The 26,568-nt window shown below is 42.9% G+C and overlaps 1 protein-coding gene across 1 annotated transcript in view; it reads right to left on the bottom strand.

Moving 5' to 3' along the window:
* Window positions 1-26,568, bottom strand: part of LOC125454115 (low-density lipoprotein receptor-related protein 1-like) — a 1,886,982-nt gene that overhangs the window by 601,151 nt on the left and 1,259,263 nt on the right. Inside the window, exons 28-31 of the mRNA XM_048534492.2 lie at window positions 24,861-24,992; window positions 17,037-17,264; window positions 7,276-7,450; window positions 794-888 (exon numbers count right to left, since the gene is read on the bottom strand). Coding sequence (XP_048390449.1) covers window positions 794-888; window positions 7,276-7,450; window positions 17,037-17,264; window positions 24,861-24,992 — 630 coding nt within the window. The remainder of the gene's footprint in view (window positions 1-793; window positions 889-7,275; window positions 7,451-17,036; window positions 17,265-24,860; window positions 24,993-26,568) is intronic.

Raw genomic sequence — 26,568 nt, forward strand, 5'->3', positions numbered from 1 at the left:
AACCGGGAGTGAGGCAATCCATCTCAATGGACCCCAGAGTTTCAAAACCAGGCGAGTAAACATACAAACGCTTCCTCGGAGACTGCACTGAGGATGTTACCAAGCATGGTAATGGAACGTCTGCAAAACAACAAACCAGTGCAGTGAGCCAACCAACCTTCGAACCCACAACCCGAGCTACAGATCTACTCCAAAACCTGAAAGCAGCCTAATATTTTGTCCTTTAGCTTCTGCCATATAAAGGGTGTATCAGTTTGTTATGTTTGACAGCATCAATAGAAAGACAAAATCCACTACTTCACTATTATCTACTAGATCCTTCTGAAAGAAATAAATACACATTTGAAGGCTTAAAATATTCCCAGCAATTAAAGCTGTAGCATAGAAGGTATCCATTACTGTATGAATTATTCCCCCAATGATTGTCACAGTATCATTTTAAGAATAAGCTATTCATGGAATTGATCCTGACAATAAAAACAACTTTCATGCGCAGTCCCTCTTCAAGACAAATGGCCTGTGTTTCAAGACAATAATGTGGTTATTAATGAAGTTCCAAAAATTTTTAGTCAGTGTTACTCTGTAACTGAAACTCTTGATTGCTGCAAATGTTGTTCGGAAATAGGTTATTTTTAACTCATGGTTATTTATTATGTGTACTCCATAAGCAATTACAGACTCAGAGGGCACAATAATTTAATAAACTAAACTATTAAAAAGTAATTTTGTTCCTATAGTTACATAGCCCACTATCACAAGTGCATTAATTGAAAAAAGTAAGTTTTTGAATTACCAACAGGCTCTCTTTGATTCGAAAAAAGATTCTTGATGTTGTTGCCATCCATGTTTGCTGAACTGATATTGTTCCCATCAGTCCAATAGAGCTTTCTGTATTGGAGAAAGCAATGCATATGTTAATTAAAGTTTAAAACTAATCACACAAATAGCACAAGAAATGTTATATGTTATAAACTCTTGTAATGCCTTACAATTTGTGCTTAATTGCCTCAAAGGTGTTTATAGATCAATTTATAATTCTAGCTCAACCACTTACACCATCCCACTTATCTTTGATAGTAGCAATGTTGGACACATGAAACAAACTATTTTTCATGACCACTGAAGACAAAAATAACATCTATAACGTATTGATTGACGCAGTGACCTACAGTTCCAGAAAGTTAGGTTTGAATCCCCCCTTGGGCAACTGTCCGTGTGGAGTTTGATCATTCTTCCTCTGCCTGTGTTGCTTTCCTCCAGGTGCTCTGGTTTCCACCCATAGTCCAAAGGTGTGCAGTTTAACTGGATTGGTCATGCTAAACTGTGCAGGCAGGTGGTTTAACCATGCGAAATGCAGGGGCTTGTGTCTGAGTGGGATGCTTTTCAGAGAGATAGTGTGGGCTTGATGGGCTGAATGGCCTGCTTCTGCATGTTGGGATTTTATGATATCAAATGCACTGACTGAGTTGGGCAACCATTTTTGATTTTCTTTTATTTTCCAGCAGCTATGAGCAAATCATTCTCTGAATGAAAGAAAATGAAGGAAATTTTAATAATGTGCCCATCATCACACTAAGTTACACATTATCCTGGCTTGGATCTGTATCTTTTTTTTTGCAAGGCTGCTGAGTCAATGTTCCATAACTTTTGATCTAACAGCAGCCTGGTTCTTGGATCACCATAGTTCAACAAGGCCAACAGATACTTCAAGATAGTTAAGGATGGGCAATAAACCTCTGGTCTTGACACTAATACCAACATCCTGAGAATGAAATGTAGAAATCCATTATTTTTTGTTGGCAGTGCTGCAACTTTGTGGAACCGAGATTGTGCCAGTGTTTAAAGAGCACAGGAGAAGAGAAAAGCTGCAGGATTTGAAAACCCATTGGGACGGATGCCTCATAACACCAGGCACCCGGCTCAATTTCAGCCTTGGGTGCCAGTGTGTGAGGAGGTTGTGCATTCTCTGCATGGGTTTCCTCCTACAGTCCAAAAATCTGAAGGTTACGTGGCTCAGCTATGCTAAAGTTCCCTGCATTGTCCAGGGATGTGCAGGATAGGTGAATTATCAATGTTAAATGTGGAGTTAGGGGCATAGGTTGGGGATCTGTGTCTGGGTGGGCTGGTCTTCAGAGGGTCAGTATGACTCAAGAGGCCAAATTACCTCTTTCTGTGCTGTTGTAATTCTGTGAGATGTGTTGGAGTGTGGCAGTAGTGTGGGAAAGGTTTCTAGCATTCTGAACATGCAAGTGGTAAAAGTCTTCTGAAATGGCTTGGGGCAGTAGGTGTCATGCTCTTGGGATGGGGATTGGCTAGATGCTGATGAGCAGGAAGATATTTTGGTGGATCAGATGAAAGGAAGTCTTGGGATGTATGAACATTTTTGTGTTAAAAGAATAAAGAGGACAGTCACTAATACTTGGTGAGTCCTGTATGCTAAGGAAAAGTGAGGCAGTTATTGGTCTGCAGGCCAATAATCATGGAATCACAGAATCATAAAATCCCCACAGGGTGGAAGCAAGTCGGTCAGCCCATTGAGTCCACGTCGATCCTCTGAAGAGCATCCCACCAAGACCACCTCCCCTTGTTAAGAACATCCTCCATAATGGTGTGACCCTTTGATCTTTTACTTTTAAATTCCGTGCCTGATGCTACCTCTCTCACTAACACCTGAAGAAGCAGGAAGACTTTGAAAGCTTGTGTTTTCATGTAAGCCTGTTGGACTATAACCTGGTGTCATGTGATTTCTCACCTTCTCCACGCCAGTCCAACACCAACACTTCCATATCAGAAGGCTATGAGATATAGGAGCAGTATTAGGAATTTAGCTCTTTTGATCATGGCTGGTATGTTTCTCAAATCCTTCCTGCTGCCTTCTCCTCTCATTGATTTCTATTCATTTGTGGGTTGTGGCTGTTACTGTTTGGCCAGCATTTCTTGCCTGTCCCTAGTTGCCCTTGAGAAGGTGGTGGTGAGTTGCCTTCCCGTACTACTACAGTCCTCCTGTTGTGGGTTGACGCACAATGCTATTAGGAAGGGAATTTTGGCCCAACAACAGTGAAGGAACGACAATATATTTCCAAGTCAGGATGGTGGGTGCCTTGGAGGGGAACATCGAGATGGTGGTATTCCCATATCCCTGCTGCCATTGGCCTTCTAGATGGAAGTGGACTTGAGTTTGGAAGTGGCCGTCTGAGGATCTTTGGTGAACTTCTGCAGTGTATCTTGCAGATAATACACATTGCTGCTACTGCACGTCAGTGGTAGAGGGAGTGAATGCTTGTTGATGTCGTGCCAATCAAGCAGGCTGCTTTGCCCTGGATGGTGTCAAGCTTCTTGAGTGTTGTTGAGGTTGCACTCGTCCAGGCAACTGGGGAGTATTCCATCACACTCCTGACTTGCGCCTTGTAGATGACAGACAGGCTTTGAGGAGTCAGGAGGTGAAGTACTCCTCACAATATTCCTAGCTTCTGGCCTGCTCTTGTAGCCACTCTGTTTATGTGGTGAGTCTTGGTTTCTGGTCAATGATAACACCCAAGATGTTGCTAGTGGGGGATTCAGTGATGGTAACACCATTGAATGTCAAGGGACGGTGATTATATTGGTGATGATCATAGCCTGGCATTTGTGTGGCGCGAATTGCCACTTGTCAGCCTAAGGCTGGATATTGTCCAGATCTGCATTTGAAAATGGGCTACTTCAGTATCTGAGGAGTCACGAATGGTGCTGAACATTGTGCAATCATCGGCGAACATCCCTACTTCTGAACTTATGGTAGAGGGAAGGTTATTGATGAAGCAACTAAAGATGGTTGGGCCTACGACACTACCCTGAGGAACTCCTGCAAAGATTGACCTCCCACAACCACTGCCATTTTCCTACGTGTCAGGTATGACTCCAATCACCAGAGTGCTTGCCCCCTGATATCCATTAATTCCAGTTTTGCTCTGGCTTCTTGATGCCACACTCGGTTAAATGAAGCCTTGATATCAAGAGCTGCCACTGTCACCACACTTCTGGAATTCAGCTGTTTTTTCCATGTTTGAGCCAAGGCCGAGATCAGAAGTTGAGTGGCCCTGGTGGAACCCAAACTGGACGTCACTGAGTAGGTTATTGCTGAGCAGGTGCTGCTTGATAGCATTGTTATTGACATCTTCCATCACTTTACTGATGATCAAGAGTAGACTGATGGGGCAGTAATTGGCCGGGTTGAATTTGTCCTGCTTCTTGTGTACAGGGCATACTTGGGCAATTTTCCACATTGTCGGGTAGATGCCAATGTTGTAACTGTACAGGAACAGCTTGACTAGAGGAGCGGCAAGTTCTGGAGCACAAGTCTTCAGCACTATTGCCGGAATGTTGTCCGTGTCCATAGCCTTTGCAGTATCCAATGCCTCCAACCCTTTCTTATTATCACGTGGAGTGAATCAAATTGGCTTAAGACTGGTATCTGTAATACTGGGGCGACTGGAGGAGGCTGAGATGGATCATCCACATGGCATTTCTGGCTGAAGATTGCTGCAAATGCTTCAGCCCTAACTTTTGCACTGAGGTACCATGCTCTTCCATAATTGAGGATGGGGATATTTGTTGAGCTTCCTCCTCCAGTGAGCTGTTTAATTGTCTATGACCATTCATGACTGGATGTGGCAGGACTGCAGAGCTTATATCTGATCTGTTGGTTGTGTGATGTCTTAGCTCTGTCTGTCACTTGCTGCTTTCACTGTTTAGTGTCGAAGTAGTCCTGTTTGGTAGCTTCACCAGGTTGATACCTCATCTTTAGGCACACCTGGTGCTGCTCTTGGCATACCCTCCTGCACTCTCCATTGAACCAGGGTTGATCCCCTGGCTTGATGGTAATGGCTGAGTGGGGGATATGCTGGGCCATGAGGTTATAAATTGTATTGGAGTACAATTCTGCTGCTGTTGGTGGCCCACAGCGCCTCATGGATGCCCAGTCTCGAGTTGCTAGATCTGTGCAAAGTCTGTCCCATTTAGTACGGTGATAGTGCTACACAACACAAATCCCTTGTTAATCAAGGGCCTTTCTATTTCTGTCTTAAATACACTCAATGACTTGACATCCACAGTCTTCTGTGGCAATGAGTTCCACAGAGTCACAACTTTCTGGTTGAAGAAGTTCCTCCTGATCACAGTTCTAAAAGATCATTCCTCCACTCCGCATTTATGCCTTCAGGTCTCTCCTAGTTGTGGAAACATCTTCTCCATCTTCTTTTCATCTAGGCCTCTAAGTGTTCTATAAATTTCAATGCGATACCCCATTACGATTCTAATCTCCATTGAGTAGCGACCTGGGGTGAGGAGAGGGGATGGCTTAGTCATATTATTACTGGACTGTTAATCCAGAGACCCAGATTATGTTCTGGGGATCCAGGTTCAAATCCTGCCATGGCAGATGGTGGAATTTGAATTCAATAAATATCGGGAATTAAGAGAATCTGATGATGACCAGAAAGTAATTGCTGCTCGTCAGGAAAAGCCCATCTGCTTCACAAACGTCCTTTCAGGAAGGAAACTGCCATCCTTACCTGGTCTGGCCTATATGTGACTCCAGACCCACAGCAATGTGGTTGAATCTGAAATTCCTTATGGGTAATTCGGAATGGGCAATAAATGCTGCCTGGCCAGCAACATCCTTATCCCATGAATTAATAAAGAAGGAAAAATTAATCCTCAACCACTCCTCCTATGACAATCCCTTCAACCCCTGGATCATTCTTGCAAACCTCCTGTCAACACCCTTCAGAACCAACATATCATTCCTTAGATACTGGGTCCAAAACTGCTCACAATATTCCACATACTGTCTGACCAGAGTGTTGTACAGTCTCAGCAATACATCCCTGCTCTTGTATTCTGGCTGTCTCAAAATGAATGCTAACCTTGCATTGCCTTTCTTACTGCCAACTGAACCTGCTTGATAACTTTATGAGAATCCTGAACCTGGACTCCTCAGTCTCTTTTTGCTTCAGATCTGCAAAGTCTTTTTCCTGTTCCAATGGCTAATGCACAGGAACAGCACTTCTATAATGTGAGTCCATTAATTTATTTGCATGATTCTAATAAATAGTGTGCAAATGATGTAAAGTCTGACGTAACCAGGCACAGTTCAAAGAAACAGCTGCGAGAAACATTCTCAAATGGTGCTTAATCGATTTCTCTGTCCATCTTCTGACAATGTTGTCAATTCCAATCCTTCTCAACGAACTTCCTTGAGGATATGAGCTAAGTAGCTAATGGAAAGCCAGAGGTGCTATTGACAAGTGTCGATAAGAAAAAATCCCTAATGTTCAACGTGGGAATAAGGGCAAAATTTTAGAATGAATAATTGAAGGATAATCGTACCCTGCTCTTCTCATATTGTGTGCTCATGCCTGGTATGAGCAAGGAAACTATTGCAGCCCTAACTGAAGGTGAAAAATGGACAATTAAATTGTTTTCTTTTTACATTTCCCTTGTGGACTTTGCAAGGGAATAATTACTCCTGATTGTTATTTACGAGCTTTAAGACCATGGGGCAATGTTGCAATGATGCCATAGAGAATCAATGAACTTAAATAGCACCAAGGAGGCAGAATGAGGTAGAGGTGAGTATCCTACATTGATAAGGACAAGACAATGTTGAAAGTAGTCTTTCAATAATGTGACACTAAGTGTAGATCCTGCTGTATCTCAGAATACCATGTGTAAAAGTAATTAGCATTAATATGCATTGAACAGTTCAAAAAAAGCTAAAGACTAAAGGCAGTTTCTGACACTGCAGTCTCCTTGGCCAATCTGTCTCGAACCCAAACTTCTGGATGTGGACACAGAAGCACATGACAAAAGTCTTACCGAGCCCCAAAGAAACTTAAGGCCTGTGGTCCCACAAGAGCTCCATGACGCAAACTTTCATGCTGCTGCCTAAGCTTATGCCCAACTATCAGCAAGTAATCACTTGATGTTCATGTTTAGAATGCAGATTAAACCTGGGAATTAAATCTTCCAGCCTCACGCTGCAGTGTTTGAGAGGTTTTGACATTCAGTAATGTCCTGCTCCAAGATAATATCAGGATTTTTAGATTTCAATTTCTACCCACTGGTTTTAATAATTATTTTGAAAAACAACCAACACTTAATCTTCACTTGTATCTACACCATATTTGCGCTGCTGTGTTTCAATCGATGATAATGCAGCAATTCTGGCATGATGTGGACAATGCAAACCTGATATTATTTACTTAGAGCAATAAGTTATATTGTACAACAGTTTACCCTTTTAGTGGATGCACTATTAAACACTGTGGATGATCAAGTCCATGGATGATAGAAGTCCGTAGGGATCCATTTAAACGTGCAACATTCATTTGAGACACCTCTAAATCAGAACTTGTCCAGTATATATTTCTGGAAACCCAGTCCACTGCAAGTGCATGAGCGTATGCTAAGTCTATGAACAAAGAGAACAGAATATGAAAAGTTACTCAGAAAGAACAACCAATACAAAGGGAAATAGATAAACAGACAAAAAAAGATACACATAAAAAAAAGGATGGTATTTCAGCCTGAAAGAAGAAATTGCACAGAATGTGAGAAGACTGAGCTTAAAGCGTGCCATAGACTGAACTGGGCCAAATTGCCTTTTTCTGTGTTCTAAGTTCCATGTACTTTTGTGTAAATTTTCCTAAATTTAAGTATCATTAGCTAATTTATTTAGACTTCAAAAGCAAATATAAACTCTCACAAAGACAGAAGATGTATTCTTCTGTTAGATGTATGTTAAATGTATAAAGTGTGGATATAACGTGTGGAGATTGGCATTTCTAAAAATTAAAACATGCATCCATTTGAACGTCAATGATTATTCCAAAAGATAAATTCTTATTTCAATTCTTTTATAAATCTTCACTGCCCACAAATATTTCAGAAAGTAATTTTGAATTTTACCAACACAAATCAATCTGCAAACCACAAAAATACCGTTGTGTCATTGACAAGGAAAATTACTGCTGCCTTGTGATACTTTTTCTACACTTATGTACAAATGTTTGTGCTTAACCAATTAGCAAATACAACTAAAAATAATGAGAAGATTATCATCAGATTTTGCAGAAAAAAAGTGAAATCTGAATGGCGCACTGTGTTATCAATGGACTGAACTTTATGGGAATTGCCCACTGATTGGACTGGCCGGAAGATTTGCAGACCATACAGTGCCAGTAGGATTGGTGGGCACCGCTGGGAGTACAGCCCGTCTCATCACACTGGGAAACTCAGGTATGCCAGTGTTGAGAGTTTCAACAAGATAAAATGGGTGGGGGTGGGGGTGGGAGGTGGGTGTAGTGAGGGAGAAGTGTGATATTGTCTGGGTTCAGGACGACAGGGCACAGGTTTAAAGTGGGGGAAGTGAGCGAGTTTTGAGAAGATTTGTAGCTCAGGTTGAGGTTCTGGATGTGAATTTGCTCGCTGAGCTGGAAGGTTCGTTTTCAGACGTTTCATCACCATTCTAGATAACATCATCAGTGAGCCTCCGATGAAGTGCTGGTGCTATGTCCCGCTTTCTATTTATCTGTTTAGGTTTCCTTGGGTTGGTGATGTTATTTCCTGCCTTGGTGATGTCATTTCCTGTTCTTTTTCTCAGGGGATGGTAGATTGGCTCCAAATCAATGTGTTTGTTGATGGAGTTCCGGTTGGAATGCCATCCTTCTAGGAATTCTCGTGCATGTCTCTGTTTGGCTTGTCCTAGGATGGATGTGTTGTCCCAATCAAAGTGGTGTCCTTCCTTATCTGTATGTAAGGATACGAGTGATAGTGGGTCATGTCGTTTTGTGGCTAGTTGATGTTCATGTATCCTGGTGGCTAGCTTTCTGCCTGTTTGTCCAATGTAGTGTTTGTCACAGTTCTTGCAAGGTATTTTGTAGATGATGTTTGTTTTGTTTGTTGTCTGTATCGGGTCTTTTAAGTTCATTAGCTGCTGTTTTGGTGTGTTGGTGGGTTTGTGGGCTATCCTGATGCCAAGAGGTCTGAGTAGTCTGGCAGTCATTTCGGAAATGTCTTTGATGTAGGGGAGAGTGGTTATGGTTTCTGGGCCCGTTTTGTCTGTTTGTTTGGGTTTATTGCTGAGAAATCGGCGGACTGTGTTCATAGGGTACCCATTCTTTTTGAATACGTTGTATAGGTGATTTTCCTCTGCTCTGCGTAGTTCCTCTGTGCTGCAGTGTGTGGTGGCTCGTTGGAATAATGTTCTAATGCAGCTTCGTTTGCGGGTGTTGGGATGGTTGCTCCTGTAGTTCAGTATTTGGTCCGTATGTGTTGTTTTCCTGTAGACGCTGGTTTGAAGTTCCCCATTGGCTGTTCGCTCTACTGTAACATCTAGGAATGGCAGTTTGTTGCTGTTTTCCTCCTCTTTGGTGAATGTTATGCCAGTAAGGGTATTATTGATGGTCTTGAAGGTTTCCTCTAATTTGTTTTGTTTAGTGATGACAAAGGTGTCATCCACATAGCGGACCCAAAGTTTGGGTTGGATGATTGGCAGAGCTGTTTGTTTGAGTCTCTGCATTACTGCGTCTGCTAAGAACCCTGATATCGGAGATCCCATGGTTTGTCTGTAGGTTTTGTTATTGAAAGTGAAGTGGGTGGTGAGGCATAGGTCCACTAGCTTGATGATGTTGTCCTTGCTGATGAGGTTGGTGGTGTCTGGTGTATGTGTCTTCGGTTCTTCTAATAGTGTAGTCAGTGTTTCTTTGGCCAGGTTGATGTTGATGGATGTGAACAGGGCTGTTACGTCAAAGGAGACCATTATTTCATCCTCTTCTATCTTGGTGTCTTTGACGGTGTTCAGGAATTCTTGGGTGGAGTGAATGGAGTGGTGTGAGTCTTCTACTAGGTGTTTTAGTCTTTGGTGTAGTTCCTTGGCTAATCTGTAGGTTGATGTTCCAGGTAGCGAGACTATCGGTCTGAGAGGGCCTCCTGGTTTGTGAATTTTTAGTAGTCCGTAGATGCGGGAAGTGACTTATGAGGATGGGAGAATTTCTCCATGCCACCCCAGACCGCTTACTGTCCAATGAGAGAGTGCAGCCAAAGCTGCTGGGCTCTGCAAACGATATGGATTTCCCCCAGTTAGGGGTAAAATATTGGCAGAGGCGGGTGGTAACCATAATAACTAGTCACCACAGGAATGATGAACGCTGTTGCATTATTCACAGGACTAATGTGTGGACAAGGCCACAGGTGAGTGGTAGTGGAATAGGAGTTGCTGCCTGGGCCAATGTGGTGTGAGGATTGGCTCAAACTAGGCCTCCTCTTCTTGATGTAGGATCTCCCAATCAGGCACAGAGTGCTTGATAATGAGAGCCTCCTGTAAACTGTGAGCAAATACAAACTAACAAAGTGTGGGGCTGGATGAACACAGCAGGCCAAGCAGCATCTTAGGAGCACAAAAACTGACATTTCGGGCCTAGGCCCTTCATCAGAAAAGGGGGATGGGGAGAGGGTTCTGAAATAGATAGGGAGAGAGGGGGAGGCGGACTGAAGATGGATAGAGGAGAAGATAGGTGGAGAGGAGAATATAGGTGGGGAGGTAGGGAGGGGATAGGTCAGTCCGGGGAGGACGGACAGTCAAGGGGGCGGGATGAGGTGAGTAGGTAGTAAATGGAGGTGCGGCTTGAGGTGGGAGGAGGGGATAGATGAGAGGAAGAACAGGTTAGGGAAGCAGAGACAAGATGGGCTGGTTTTTGGATGCAGTGGGTGAGGCGGGATTTTGAAGCTGGTGAAGTCCACATTGATACCATTGGGCTGCAGGATTTCCAAGTGGAATATGAGTTGCTGTTCTTGCAACCTTCGGGTGGCATCATTGTGGCACTGCAGGAGGCCCAGAATGGACATGTCGTCTAAGGAATGGGAGGGGGAGTTGAAATGGTTCGCGACTGGGAGGTGCAGTTGTTTACTGCGAACCGAGTGTAGGTGTTCTGCAAAGCGGTCCCCCAAGCCTCCGCTTGGTTTCCCCAATGTAGCGGAAGCCACACTGTGTACAGCAGATGCAGTATACCACATTGGCGGATGCGCAGGTGACCATCTGCTTGATATGGAAAGTCATCTTGGTGTCTGGGATGGGGGTGAGGGAGGAGGTGTTGGGGCAGGTGTAGCACTTCCTGCGATCGAAGGGGAAAGTGCCAGGTGTGGTGGGGTTGGGGGCGTTGTATCCGGAGGTTGGTGGGGTGGTATGTGAGGACTAGGGGGATTCTCTTTGGTGGTTATTGCAAGGGCGGGGTATGAGGGATGAGGTGTGGGAAATGCAGGAGACACGGTCGAGGGCATTCTCGACCATTGCTGGGGGGAAAGTTGCAGCCCTTGAAGAACGAGGACATCTGGGATGAGTGGGAGTGAAATGCCTCATCCTGGGAGCAGATGCGGCGGAGGCGAAGGAATTGGGAATAGGGGATGGAATTTTTGCAAGAAGATGGGTGGGAGGAGGTGCATTCCAGGTCGCTGTGGGAGTCATTGGGCTTGAAATGGACATTAGTTTGTAGATGGTTGCCTGAGATGGAGACAGAAAGGCCCAGGAATGTAAGGGATGTGTTGGAGATGGTCCAGGTGAACTTGAGGTTGGGGTGGAAGGTGTTGGTGAAATGGATGAACTGTTCGAGCTCCTCTTGGGAGCATGAGGCAGCGCCGATACAGTCATCAATGTAACGGAGGAAGAGGTGTGGTTTTGGGCCAGCGTAGGTGCGAAAGAGGGACTGCTCCACATAACCTACAAAGAGGCAGGCATAGCTTGGGCCCATGCGGGTACCCATGGCCAACTCCTTAGTCTGTAGGAAGTGGGAGGAATCGAAAGAGAAATGGTTGAGGGTGAGGACGAGTTCGGCTAGGCGGATGAGGGTGTCGGCGGAGGGGCCTGGTTGGGTCTGTGGGGCAGGAAGAAGCAGAGGGCCTTAAGGCCATCTGCTTCGGGAATGCAGGTGTATAGGGACTGGACGTCCATGGTGAAAATGTGGTGTTGGGGACCGGGGAATTGGAAGTTCTGGAGAAACTGTTTGCTTTGTGAGCTCTCAGTATAGCAACAGCCCCACCTACCATTGATTATAAAGCAGCAAATTCAATGTAAAGGTCTTAGATAGCAGCTTCTCACATTCCACTTCTATTCCAGCCCAGCAGAGAAGATTAGTTTTCAGCCGATGCACCAAATTTGCTGCAGTGTAAAATATTGTGTTTGATCTACTCTGGAAACTTTAAAAAGAATGCATTCATGGGACATGGGCATTGCTGGCTGGCTAGAATTTATTGCCCACTCCCCTGCCCTTGCCCTTGAGAAGGTGGTAGTGAATGCCTTCTTGCAGTCTATGTGCTGTATGTCAACCCACAATGCCTTTAGGGAGGGAATTTCAGCACATTGACCAAGAAACACTGAAAGAATGGCGATATATTTCCAAGTCAGTATGGTGGGTGGCTTGGAGTAGAACTTGCTGGTGGTGGTATTCCCTGTACCTGCTGCTGTGAAAGAATTTTTGGTCAATTTCAGCAGTGCATCTTGTAGTTTGTACACACTGCTGCTATTTAGTGTCGGTGGTGGGTGCTTACGGATATTGTGCCAATTAAGCTGGCAGCTTTGTCCTGTATCATATCAAGCTTCTGTTGGAGCTGCACCAATCCGGGAAAGTGAGCAGTATTCCATCACACTCTTGACTTATGCATCGTAGATGGTGGGCAGACTTTGGCGAGTCAGGAGGTGAGTTACTCACTGTAATATTCCGAGCCTCTGATCTGATCTTGTAGCCACTGTGTTTATGCAGCAGATCTAGTTAAATTTCTGGTCAATGGTAACCCTCAGGATGTTGACAGTGGGGGATTCAGTGATGGCAACACCATTGAATGTAAAGGGATGGTTATTAGATTGTCTCTTATTGCTGATGATCTTAGCCTGGCATTTGTATGACATGGACATTACTTGCTACTTGTGAGCCCAAGTCTGGATATTGTCCCAATCTTGTTGCATTTGAAATCATCAGCAAACATTCCTATTTCTGACTTTATGATGGAGGGAAGTCCATTGATGAAGCAGCTGAAGATGGTGAGACCTAAGACAACAACTTGTGAGAAACGTCCGCAGAGATGTACTGGAGTGGAGATAACTGACCTCCAACAACCGCAACCATTTTCCTTAATGCCATCCGTTACTCCAACCAACAGAGAGTTTGACCCCTGAAAGCCATTGATTCCAGTTTTGCCAGGGCTCCTCGATGCCCTACTGAGTCGAGTAAAGCCTTGATGTCAAGGGCTGTCACTTTCACCTCACCCCTGGAATTCAGCTCTTTTGTCCATGTTTGAGCCAAGGCTGTAATGAGATCAGGAGCTGAGTGATCCTGGTAGAACCCAAACTGGGTGTCACTGGACAGGTTATTTCTGAGCAGGTGCTGCTTGATGGCACTGTTATTGACATCTTCCATCACTTCACTGATGATTTAGAGAGATTTTTGAGGCGGTAATTGGCTGGGTCAGGTTTGTCTTGCTTTTTGTGCACATGATATACCTGGGCAATTTTCCATATTATTGGCTAGATGCCAATGTTGTAGCTGTATTAGAACTGCTCAGGTGGGAACTGGCAATTTTTGGAGCAAATTCTTCAGTACTATTACTGGAACATTGTAGTGACAATAGCATTCGCAGTATCCAGTTCCTCCAATCATTTCTTGATGTTACGTGGAGTAAATTGAATTGGCTGAATACTGGTACCTCTGTTGCGAAACTGAAATCAATTGTTATCAGGGGACAAACTCTCTATTGGTTGCAGTCATACCTGACACACAAGAAGATTTTCATGCTTGTTGCAGGTCTGTCATCTAGATCCAGGATATTTCTGTCAGGGTTCCTCAGGGTAGTGTCCTCCACCATCTTCAGCTGTTTCATCAATGACCGTCCCTCCATCATAAGGTCAGAAATGGGGATGTTTGTCGACGATGGCACAATGTTCCCCATTTGTGTCTCCTCAGATACTGAAACAGTCCAAGTTCAAATACAATATCCAGGTTTGAGCTGGCAAATGGCAAGTAACGTTTCTACTATACAAATACCAGTCATTGGCTATCACCCATAGAGACAATCTAACCACCATGACATTCAATGGTGTTATCATGACTGAATTCCCCACTATCAACATCCTGAGGGTTATCATTGACCAGGAATTCAACTGGGCTCACCACATAAACATAATGGCTACAATAGCAGGTCAGAGTCTAGGAATACTCTGGAGTGTAACTCACCTCCTGACTCTCTACAGCCTGCCCACAAGCTATAATGTACAAGTCAGGAGTGCGATGGAATACTCCCCACTCACCTGGATGAGTGCTGCTCCAACAACCTCAAAAACTTGACACCATCCAGGACAAAGTAGTCCACTTGCTTGGCACGACATCCACAAGCATTCATACTCTTCACCACCGACACTCTGAAGCAGCAGTGTGTACTATCTACAAGATGCAATGCAGAAATTTCCTAAAAGTCTTCAGACAGCACCTTCCAAAACCATGACCACTTCTATGTAGAAGGACAAGGCAACAGTTATGTGGGAACACTTCCACAAGGTCCCCTCCAAGACACTGACTCTTCTGACTTGGCCGTTCCTTCACTGTTGCTGGGTCAAATTCTTGGGATTCTCTCCCTAATAGTATTATGGATCAATCCACAGCATGTTGACTGCAGTGGTTCAAGAAAGCAGCAAACCACAACCTTCTCAATGGCAACTAGGGGTGGGCAAGAAATGTTGGCTGGGGAGCAACATTCATGTTCCACAAATGAATAAATAAAAAACAAAATGCTGTGGACCACTGGAGGAGGCCGAGATGGATAATCTATTTGCTGCTTCCAGCTGAAGATTGGTGTGATTTCTTCAGATCTGTCTTTTGCACTGATATTTGGGCTCTTCTATCATTGACACTGGGGAGATTCGTGGAGCCTCCTCCTCTAGTGAATTGTTTAATTGCCCACCATCATTCATGACTGGATGTGGCAGGATTTCAGAGCACAGACCCGATCCATTGGTTATGAGATCGCTAAGCTCTATCTAGAACTTGTTGCTTATGCTGCTTGATATGCAAGTAGTCCTGTTTGGTGACCTTCATCAGGCTGACGCCTCACTCTCAGAAATGCCTGGTGCTGCTCCTGGCATGCCCTCCTGCACTCTCCATCAAACCTGGGTTGATCCCCGTGGCCTAATTGTAATGGTTGAGTAGGGGATATGCCCAGATAAGGTTTTAGATTATGTGGGAGTACAATTCTGCTGCCAATGGTGGCTGAAAGTGCCTAATGGATGCTGAGTCTTGAGGTGCTAGATCTGATTTAAGTCTGCCTCATTTAGCATGGTGATAGTGCCACACCACACAATGGAGGGAATTCTCAATGTGAAGGCAGCACTTAGTCTCCAGAAGGATTGTGTGGCAGTCAATTTTACTAACTCTGTCCTGGGTAGATGCATCTGCAACTAGCAGATTGGTAAGGATGAAGTCAAGTATGTTTTTCCATCTTGTTGGCTCCCTTACCTCCTGCCGCAGACCCAGTCTAGCAGCTATGTTATTTAGGACCAGCCTGATCAGTAATGCTGCAGTTGACATTGAAATACCCACCCAGAGTGCATTTTGGGACATTGTCACCGTTGGCACTTTCTCCAAGTGCTGTTCAACATGGAGAAGTACTGATTCATGTGGTAAGTATGTAGTAATTAGGAAATGGTTTCCTTTCCCATATTTAACCTGAAACCATAAGATTTCATGGATTCTGGCATCAGTGTCCTCCTGACTGTACTGGGTCTGTCCTGGCTGGTGAGACAGCACAGAACCAGCGATGGCGATGGTGGTGTCTAGGACATTGTCTGTAAGGTTTGAATGCATGAGTATGATTATGTCAGGCTGTTGAGAAAGCTTGTCTATGATACAGGTTTTTTCCTATGAGTAAGGAGGGCTTTGCTGGGTTGAAAAGGCTAACTCTGCCCTTGCCTTTTCAGTGCGTAGGTCACTACTGTGTAGCCTATCCAGCTTCATTCCTTTGTTGGGACTTTGTAGCAAATGATACAACTGAATGGCCTGCAAGGCCATTCCAGAGAGCAGATGACAGCCACTAACATTGTTGCAGGTCTGGAGTCACATGTAACCCAGACCAGATGATGCAGGCAGCTTTTTCTGACAATTGACATTGGTTTCATGATCATCAGTAGACTCTTAATTCCAGACTTTTTTAGTTGAATTCAATTCAATTGAATTAATATTGCCACGGCAGAATTTGAACCCAGGTTCCCAGAACATTAGTGGAATTTCTGGATTTACAGTCTGGCAATAATACTCCCAGGCCTTCACCTTCTGAAGGAATTTCCCAACATTTGACAATAAAGTCTTCAAATGAAGCAAATGCAAATAACCAATTAGCTTTTGACCTGGTGACAATAAGTGTGAATCACGGAATGGTGTTCCAATTTACATATATCAATTTGATTTGTTCAGACTCCAGTCAGCCCAATAATTTGCTCTCCATAAATGCTTCCACAAAATTTTCCTTTCTTGAAAGCTAGCATCTTTGCTGTTCCACATAGGCTTTGGCATTTCAACAAGTTGCCATTATTCAAATCAATTTTGGTCAAATCAATTTCCCTTCCACTTGGTATCACTGGGAGCAGTCATTAATTACAGATTTTATCTTTCCCAGTCCAGGGATGTGTAATTGTTGTAGAATTCCCTGCCTGTACTCACCCCAATCCCTTACATCCCCAGCTGCTAATCCCAAGATATGTATCAAATAATACCGCATAAACTAGATAGAAAACCTTGGTCTCTTCTGGCCTGCCAGGCTTAGCAATTTCACGAGATTCACATTCCAGATAGGATCCCATGACAAAAGGCATGTTAACTGTGTCAACCCATTGTTTGTATCCTCATTGTAACCATCTGTTTAACAACTGAACGTCTGCTACAGATAATGAAGATTTAAACCACATCATATCATAACATATTTCCATGTACTACATGTGACTTTCTTCATTATTTCCTACTTACCTGCTGAGATGACAGTTTCTATCCCTGTGCCATTTATGAAGGCGCGCTTTATAAATCGTGGCTTTAAATCAGACCAATAAATTCGTTCTTCGAAAGCATCAAAATCAATTGTTTTAACTTGACTGACATCAGGATCAGTAAATGGTGTTATGTAATTGTAGTATGGATTATCAACATCAACTCCACGGATCTCTGAATTTCTTGAATAAATAAAAAACTCCTTTTGTTCTGCATAAAATAAGGAAAAGCCTCAATATTGTTAAAAGCTATTTTACAACTGATCCTGCTTGATGTTTGAATATTATGACATGGTGAGAGCAGTGCATTAGATATTAAATCAATGAGACATTTCTAAACAGAGAAATTCAAGGAGAAATGAATTATCTTTAAAATTAAACCAACTTTTCAGCTCTTCCTTGATTTCAGAACTACTTTAGAAATTTTTTAAATCTCTACTTGCTTTCAATTAGTCATCTATTAGACCCTTTCCATCCAAAATAACATTAAAAACAACCTTTAGGCTGTGTTAACTCAACCTAATCTATTTTCTCTTTCCCTTTATTGCAAGTCTGAAAGACAAATATTTGGCCTTGTGTTTAATTAACTTTGAGAAAAGAATTGCTCAAGTTGCTATGGGCAATAACATTGAAAATCTATTCAAAATTAAAATGCTTAGAAATTTCATTAGGCTTTTGGTCAGATGTGGAAAATGAAGCAAAGTTTCAGTTTAGCTGCAATTATGGGGGCCGGTAAATCAACAGAATTAAAGGGAGTTCATTACTGTGGTCAGTTCAATTATCTGTTTGAATATTTCACTTGGTAAGGTTTGGGTTGAATCAAGGCAATGCTGCCTTGACAGAAATTACATTTCCATACACTTTTCACATCCTTGAAATGGACTCACAGCCAATTAAGTATCTTTAATGTGCCTTTACTGCTGCAAACATAGCAAGCAATTTGCTCAAGACAAGGTTCAACAAAACAGAAGAACTGCCAAGTCAATTTATTTTGATGATGTTTGTTGAGGACAGTTGATGATGATGAGAATTCTTGGGTTCCTAAATAACCCCATGGAATAATTTGCATCCAACTGCACTAGCAAACAGGTCATTAATTTTATACATAACCTACATTGTAGCATCCCCAATAATATTGCACTTCCTTAGTATCATAACAATCACACCACACAAGGTTATAGACCGACAGGTTCAATAGAAAACACAAGCTTTTGAAGCTCAGCCCCTTGCTCAGATGTAAGGCAAGAGAGGATATATGACACCAAATTTATAAGCAGAAAGGTAACAACCCTGAAACTTGCTGCCTCTTGTTGAATCTTTAATCAGTCAGGAAGGAGACTCCTGATTAGAATGCAAAATCGAAATTCCTTTCAAGTCATTGTCCTGAGATAATTAAAGGTTTTCTTAATGTATAAAAGAGGTGACAGCTCAGGTCAGGCAATGCATTTTAGGTGTGAGGTCTTGCTGAGAATCTGTCAATATTTTAAACTGGGGTCAGGGTTCTTTTGTGTACAACAGAATGTATCTGCAGTGAAACAAACACCTTTGATGGAATAATTCATGTGTGTCTGTGTGTGTGTGTGTGTGTGTGTGTGTGTGTGTATGTGTTGTGAGAAAGACAGAGAGACAGAAAGAGAGTGTGTGAGTGTGCTTGAGTGTGAGGGTGTGTATGTGTGTGAGTGTGTGTGTGCATGTGTATGTGTGAGAATGCATGTATATGTGTGAGTGTGGACAGAGAATTTGTGTGTGTGAGGGTCTGTGTAAGTGTGCGAGTGTATATGTAAGTATGTTTGTGTGAGACAGTGTGTGTGTACGTCCGTGTGTGTGTGTATGTGGGAGTATAAAGTGTGATGGGGTCACCTGTAGTGTGACATGAACCCAAGATCATGAAGGAGCTGAGTTTCGAAAGCTTGCATTTTCAAATAAACCTGTTGGACTATAACCTGATATCATGTGATTTTGAGCTTGTCCACCCCAGTCCAACGCCGGCATCTCCACAACATTTCATAACAATCAGTTCCATTTTTGGGTATAATGCTAATATGAATGCAAACTGTGCTCAGAATCAAGTGAGTTTTCTGAAATCAAGTTATAATTCACTTTTGGAGAAATTAAGAATGCAGATGCTGGAAGCCAGAGTCAATAGATGTGAAGCTAGAAAAGCACAGCAGGTCAGACAGTATCTGAGGAGCAGGAAAGTCAATGCTTGGGCTAAAACTCTTCTTTTGTGACTGCATCGGGGAGGAGGAGAGCCCAAAACTAAGAAGAAGGAAGGGGTGGGGCTGGGGGAAGGGTTGGTAGAACAGTGGTAGTTGGATGCAGGTTGTTGCGATTGGTCATTGGGAAGGGTGGAGCAGATAAGTGAGTAGGAAGATGGAAGGTTAGGTCAGGTCAGGGAAGTGCTGAGGAAGGGGAGGGCTGGACATGGGATAGGGCTGGGGGCAGAAGGATTTTGAAGCTGGTGAAGTCAATGTTGAGGCCATTAGGTTGTAAGCTCCCAAGGCAAGCTGAAGAGCTCGGGTGCTGGCATCTCATATTTTGAACATGACAAGATCTCCAGCACGTGGATCAAGTCTACTGAGCAGTGCAAATGTTCTCAAATAATCAACAACCTACTGCTACAGTGCAACCTGTATCCAAGTTGGGCAATCCTGACCAAGGGCAGAGCAAATGTAATCAAAACATATAAGAGATGTGAGGCTCCTAAAGAAACCCTCCACCATATTTCTGGCTGCTCGTCATTTGTAAAGAGCCTGAGAATCAAACACCATAACAAGGTCCTTGACCAGCAATGCCTATATGTCACCAAGTATGGATGTGTCATGCCAAGAATCAAGATTGGTGGCCCTAGATGGATGTCTTTGGAAGCCAGACATAATATTCAAGAAAGGCAATTAAGTAGCAGTGGTAGATGCCACTATCCACCAAGAGGATGACAACAAGTTGTTTAAGAAGGCACGGTTAGAAAAATGTAGAAAATATCAGCATCTTAGCTTGCAAATAAAAGAATTGACTGGAGGCCTCGAGACAACGTTTTGTGGGTTTGTTGTAGGGGCAAGAGTAAAGTGGCCAAAGCTCAACAACAAATTGATGGACTTCTTCAACGTAAAGAGGTACAGCTCCTTCTCACAACAAATCTTAAGACTGACAATATTCCTGACACTCGAGCTCCTTCAAATCTTCAGCAACCGCAAATCCTAGCCTCGGACTAGTGATGGTAAGCCTACCCCAGTGTCAGGGTACGGTGTTCCAGATAATGATGTGTTGGCATGTTGGCTGAAAAATTAGAAAAATATAAAATTCCGCAAAACAAAATTAGACAAAATTCCACAAAAAAAACCCAAAAAAACTCTTACAAAAGAAAAAAAGTAAACGGTATACACGCAGCACATCAGATGATGACTCCTTTCTCTAATGAATGATCCTTCAGTCTTGATGATCAGTTCACGCCCCCTCCTCATTTGGAAGAGCACCCTTGGTAACTTAGAAGAGGCTACTCAATATATGGTTGTGAGTCAAATGTCCCCATTCATTCCGCTCTCCCCTCATACCTCATATAACATCGGCATGGCCTTGTTCCAAAGGTGAAGTAATGCTAGAGGTTTGACGTATGTCAACGAGTGACATAAAGACTCAGGCTAGATGCTCACATGAGTGTAAATAAATAGCCAAATGCCTCATTATCTAATTAGTGACAAGCAGGAATGGATGAACAAGATTCCCACTACCCTTACCTACTATCCAGCAAAACCACAACCAAGGGAACGGGCTTGGCGGAATCAACGGGGAAAGAAAATCTTGTTAAGTGAGACTCTAGTCAGGCATGATGAAGAGACATGAGAGGTTTAGAATAAGTGGGACGCACAAATAAATGCCACTCATCTCATTGTTCTTTTTACTAAGTCGGTGAGGTGAAGACGCAAGCTCCAAAGAACTCTCACTTCTGGTCAGAAGTACACAGTCGGTCAGGCGCAACCCGCTCTGAGAACACTTCCTTTGAACCAAAGGGGTGGTCCTAGGCCCAAGCTACGCTTGCCTCTTTGTAGGATTTATGGAAAAGCCCCTCTTCCACAATTACACCACCACCATCATTGACCTCATCCTTCACTATATTGATGACTGCATCCATGCTGCCTCGTGCTCCCTTGACGAGTTCAAGCAGTTCATCAACTTTGCATCACCTTCCAACCTGCCCTCAGATTCACTTGGGCCATTTCTGACACATTCTGCCCATTCCTGGACATCTCTTTCTCCATCTCCCAAACCTAACTCACTGACTCCCACAACTACTTTTACCACACCTCCTCTCACCCATATTCGTGCAAAAATGCTATCCCATACTCTCAAATCCTCTACGTCTGCTGCATCTGCTCACTGAATGAGGTGTTTTACCCCAGGACATCTCAAATATTCTCTTACTTTACAGACAATAGTTTCCTCTCTTCTCTAATTGAGGATGTCTTCAACCACATCTCTTCCATTTCCCACACTTCTGCCCCAAGCTGTGCTCCCCCCGATAACAATAAAGGCAGAATCCCCTTAGTCCTCAGAGACCACCCCAACAACCTCTGAATCCAATGCATCATCCTCCAACATTTCTGCCACCTACAATCAGACCCCATTGCCAAAATGATATTTCCCTCCCCAACCCTGTCGGCATTCCACAGGGACCTTTCATTCCATAACTCCATCTGCAGCCCTACATTCCCCACCAATTTTCTAACACAAGAGGTGCAGCACCTCTCCCCATACCTCCTGTTTCACCTCCGTCCAAGGCCCCAAACAATCCTTTCAGATCCGGCAGAGATTCCCCTGTCCTTAATCAAACCTTATCTGTTGCATCCTTTGCCCCTGATGTGGTCTCCTCTGCATCAAGGAAACCAAACGCAGATTCGGGGCTTGTTCCAGGAGCATCTGTGCTCTACATGTTCCTACCAACCCAACTTTCTGGTTGCCATCCATTTAATATCCCCTCCTATTTCCTGGCAACAAGTCCATTCTTGGCCTCCCCCACTGTTAGAGTGAGGCCAAACGTAAACTGGAGGGACCACACCTGATATTTTACCTTGGGAGCTTACAGTCCAATGGCGTGACTATTGACTTCACCAGCTTCAGACTCCCTCTACCCTCAGTTTTATCCCATGTCCATCCCTCCCCCTCCTTCTCACCTCCCTGACCTGACCTATCCATCTTCCTAATAACCTATCCACTCCAGCCTTCAAACTGACCGATGACAATAACCCCCTTCCTATATCCAGTTATCCCCATTCCACCTCCCCTTCTCCTAGTCCTGCTCCCCTCCCTCTATTTACTTTTGGGATTTCCTCCCCTGCCTAGTCCAGACGAAGGGCTTAGGCCTGAAACATTGGCTTTCCTGCTCCTCAGATGCTGTCTGACCTGCTGTGCTTTACCAGATTCACATCTATTGACTATAATTCAGGTTGTTGTTCAACACAAAATTGTTCACTAACTAGTGCAGCTGGGTAGCATTTCAATCAAAATTGTCCTTTATTTGCATTGAATAACATTTCTAGATTATTTGACAAGTGGTAATCTACATGATTTTATTAACATAGCTAGAATTGCATTTATCGAAAGAAATAAACCTTCCAACTTGTGAATAATCATATTTTAAGCAACTGATAATGACACTACAAGAATCAACACAGAACACTTACTATCTTAAGTGACATTGGTCAGTTTCATTGCAAATTAATCATTCAATATTTGCAAAGAAAATTGGGTTATTTTGGGCAAAAACGTGGTTTTGAAGAAGGGTCACTGAGCCTGAAACATTAACTCTGATATACTTAAGAGGGAACTCAGGAGGGCAAAACAGGGATGTGAGATAGCTTTGGCAAATAGGATTAAGGAGAATACAAAGGGATTCTATAAATACATTAGGACAAAGGGGTAACGAGGATGGGAATAGAGCCCCTTAAAGATCAGCAAGGCTGCCTATGTGTGGAACCACAGGAGATGGGGTAGATAACAAATGAGTATTTTGCATCAATGTTTACTGTGGAGAAGGATATGGAAGATATAGTATGTGGAGAAATAAATAGTGATATCTTGAAAAATGTCCATATTGCAGAGGAGGTGGTGCTGGACATCTTAAAATGCATTCAAGGGGATAAATCATAGAATCCCTACAGTGTGGAAACAGGGCCTTTGGCCCAACAAGTCCACACCGACCCTTGGAACATCCCACCCAGACCCATCCCCCTATAATCCACCTAAGCTACACAACCCTGAACACCACGGGAAATTTAGCATGGCCAACCCACCTAACTTGCACATCTTTGGACTATGGGAGGAAACTATATTGGAAAGGCAAATCAGGACAGGACTTTTACACTTAATGTTAAGGTTCTGGGGAGTGCTGGCGAACAAAGAGACTTTGGAGCATAGGTTCATAGTTCATTGGAAGTAGCACCACAGGAAGACAAGATAGTGAAGGCGGCATTTGGTCCCCTTGCCTTTATTGGTCAGTACATTGAGTGTTGGGAGGTCATGTTAAGGCTCTACAGGATATTGTTTAGATCACTTTTGGGATACTTTCACTTCTGTTCTCCATAGTTTAAGAAGGATATTGTGAAATGTGAAAGGGTTTAGATAAGGTTTACAAGGGTGTTGGCAGGGTCGGAGGGTTTGGGCTACAGGGAGAGGCTGAATAGGCTGGGATTATTTTCCATGGAGCGTCAGAGGCTGAGGGGTGACCTTATGTTTATAAATCATGATGGGCATGGGTAGGGTGAATAGCCAAGTTCTTTTCCCCAGGGTAAGCGAGTCCAAAACTTGAGGGTATAGGTTTAAATTGAGAGGGGAAAGATTTAAAAGGAACCGAAGGGGCAACATTCCTGCATAGATAGTGGTGTGTGTTTGGAATGGGCTGGCAGATGAAGTGGTAGGAGCTGGTACAATTACAACATTTAGAAGGCACATGGATGGGTAGATGAATTGGGAGGGTTGGGAGAGATATAGGCCAAATGCTGGCAAACGGGACTAGATTTATTCAGGATATCTGGTTGGCATGGATGAGTCTGACTGAAGGATCTGTTTCTGTGCTGTACATCTCTTTGATTCTTAGTAGAGGTTAGGTGGACTGGCCATGCTAAATTGTCCATAGTGTCCAGAGATAAGCAGGCTAGGTAGGTTAACCAAGGGAAAGGTGGGGTTACAGAAAGAAGATAGGGGGTGAATCTGGGTGGGAGGGGTGGTGGCAATGGGCTGAATGGCCTGATTCTGTACTGTAAGGATTCTATGATTCTAGATGCTGCCACACCTGCTGAGATTTTCTAGCAATTTATATTTTTGTTTCAGATTTCCAGCGTCTGCAGTTCTTTTGTTTGTTTTGGCTTCTTTATTGCTACATTGAACAAAAAGCTTATTTAAAGATGATGCTCAGATGGGCATACTTAAGAGAAACTTGTCGTGAGGTCATTAATTCAACCTGTTTGTGATTCCAACATGAATATTATTAAAACAGTATTAAAGGCCTTGGGAAGACAATTGCCACTGTATGTGACTGCCACAATATTTTGCGCAGGTTTGGACTATTTTGAGCAAATTGCTCTGGAAGCACCGAAAAAAAATCCAACTGAACCTCTAGTTTTAGTGTTCAAGCTTTTAAAATGGAACTTCAAACATTGCCTGCTAAGAAAAGATTTCCTAACTTGTCTGAGTTAGTAGTGCACATTTCAAGTGAATTTCTCTGTCACATGAAATAAACATTTCCTTGTTATTGTCATTGTTGAAAATCGGCTTTAAGGCTTTATTTTGATTTGACAGATTTTCAGGCACTTACCATAACAGTTCTTTGCATCAGGGGCCAGTTTCATTAGATGAGGACATGCACATGCAGCAGTTCCATTGTAATTAATCAGGCACAAATGAGAACATGGCCCTTTGCCATTATTAGACTCACAAGGATTTGGTGCTGTAATTATAAACACACGTCAATTCATTATCAGATTGCCCTGTTACAATAATCATCCAGTGCATAAGCACAATAAAAATTGCAGTGTTCTATCAAAAACTGTAAATAACAGATAAACTGAGGTATAAGTTGCATGATGTTAATTCTGCTGATTTGAAACTGTACAAATTTTATTAGACAAAGGCTATGGAAAAGTTCTCATTAATACATTATTCCAAAAAATCCATATTGTAATTGAAGCCCATTAAAGAGGTTTCAAAATCAATTCGATGTGAACTAAAGATTTAACGATGTTCTTTCACTCCATGATTTACAGTCCTGTTTATTTCTTGAAGTAGCTATTTTTTGAATACTTGGCTTTGTTGTTAATGTTGTTAATTAGAAGGTTTAAAGCCATTTTTGATGCATTGAGTAAGCATTAGGATTCGCTCAGAACCGGGAAACAGTTAACATGCTTAAAATGACCAGCATATCAAGAAATTTCTATCACTTGTTATGTAAGGTGTGCTCAGTGTTTTGTGGCTGATGTTGTACATATAAGTGTCCAGTACAACAGGAATTCATATTCACAAAATCAGCATATGTAAGTAAAGTGGAAAAGCTGTGAATGAATCGGTATTCCAGATTCTCTTTAAAATACTGGAGCAGCATTTCAGCAACCCTTTCCATGGATATAGAGTTATACAGCACAGAAGCAAACTGTTCAGTCCAACTCATACATGCTGACCAGACATCTCAATCTGACTTGATCCAATTTGTCAGCATTTTGGCCCTTATCTTTCTAAACCCTTCCAATTCGTACACCCATCCAGATGCCTTTTAAATGTTATAATTGTGCCAGCCTCCACTACTTTCTCTGGCAGCTCATTCCACACATGCATCAGCCTCTGCATGAAAAATTTACACCTCGGGTCCTTTCTAATTCTTTTGCCTTTCACCTTAAACCTATTCCCTCTGGTTTTAGATTCCTCCATCCTAGGAAAATGACTTTGGCTATTCACACTATCCATGCCCCTCATGATTTTACAAAGCTCTGTAAAGGTCACCCTTCAACATCCGATGTTCCAGGGGAAAAACACTCCAGTCTATTCAGCCTCTCACTATAACTCAAATCCTTCAGGACCAGCAACATCCTTGTAAATCTCTTCTGTGCCCTGCCAAGTTTAACAACATCTTTCCTATGGAAAGGCAACCAGAATTGTGTGCATTATTCTAAATGTTGTGTAACTCTTATGCTACACATTAACAGTTAAACGAATTATAATTTAATTTAAGGAACCGAAAAGATGTGTAATTATAAGTCATGTTTTCAAAAGTCTCAAAGTGCTCGCATCTGATTTTAAATGTATACACTTCATGATATTGGAAATTCATGCAAGCAAATTATCATAAATAGCAATGTAATAATGTGCAAATGAATTGTTTCAGAAATATTGGCCAAAACAGTGTCACAGTATTCTTATATCTCATTGAGTGCAGGGCAGATCTTGGTTTTGCATCTTATTTAAGGACAGCATCTCTTAGACTACATCACTCTTTCAGTTCTGCAATAGAGCATCGGTTTGTGTTGAGTGCT

The sequence above is a fragment of the Stegostoma tigrinum genome, chromosome 7, assembly GCF_030684315.1.
Source record: "Stegostoma tigrinum isolate sSteTig4 chromosome 7, sSteTig4.hap1, whole genome shotgun sequence".
NCBI classification, from domain to species: Eukaryota; Metazoa; Chordata; class Chondrichthyes; order Orectolobiformes; family Stegostomatidae; genus Stegostoma; species Stegostoma tigrinum.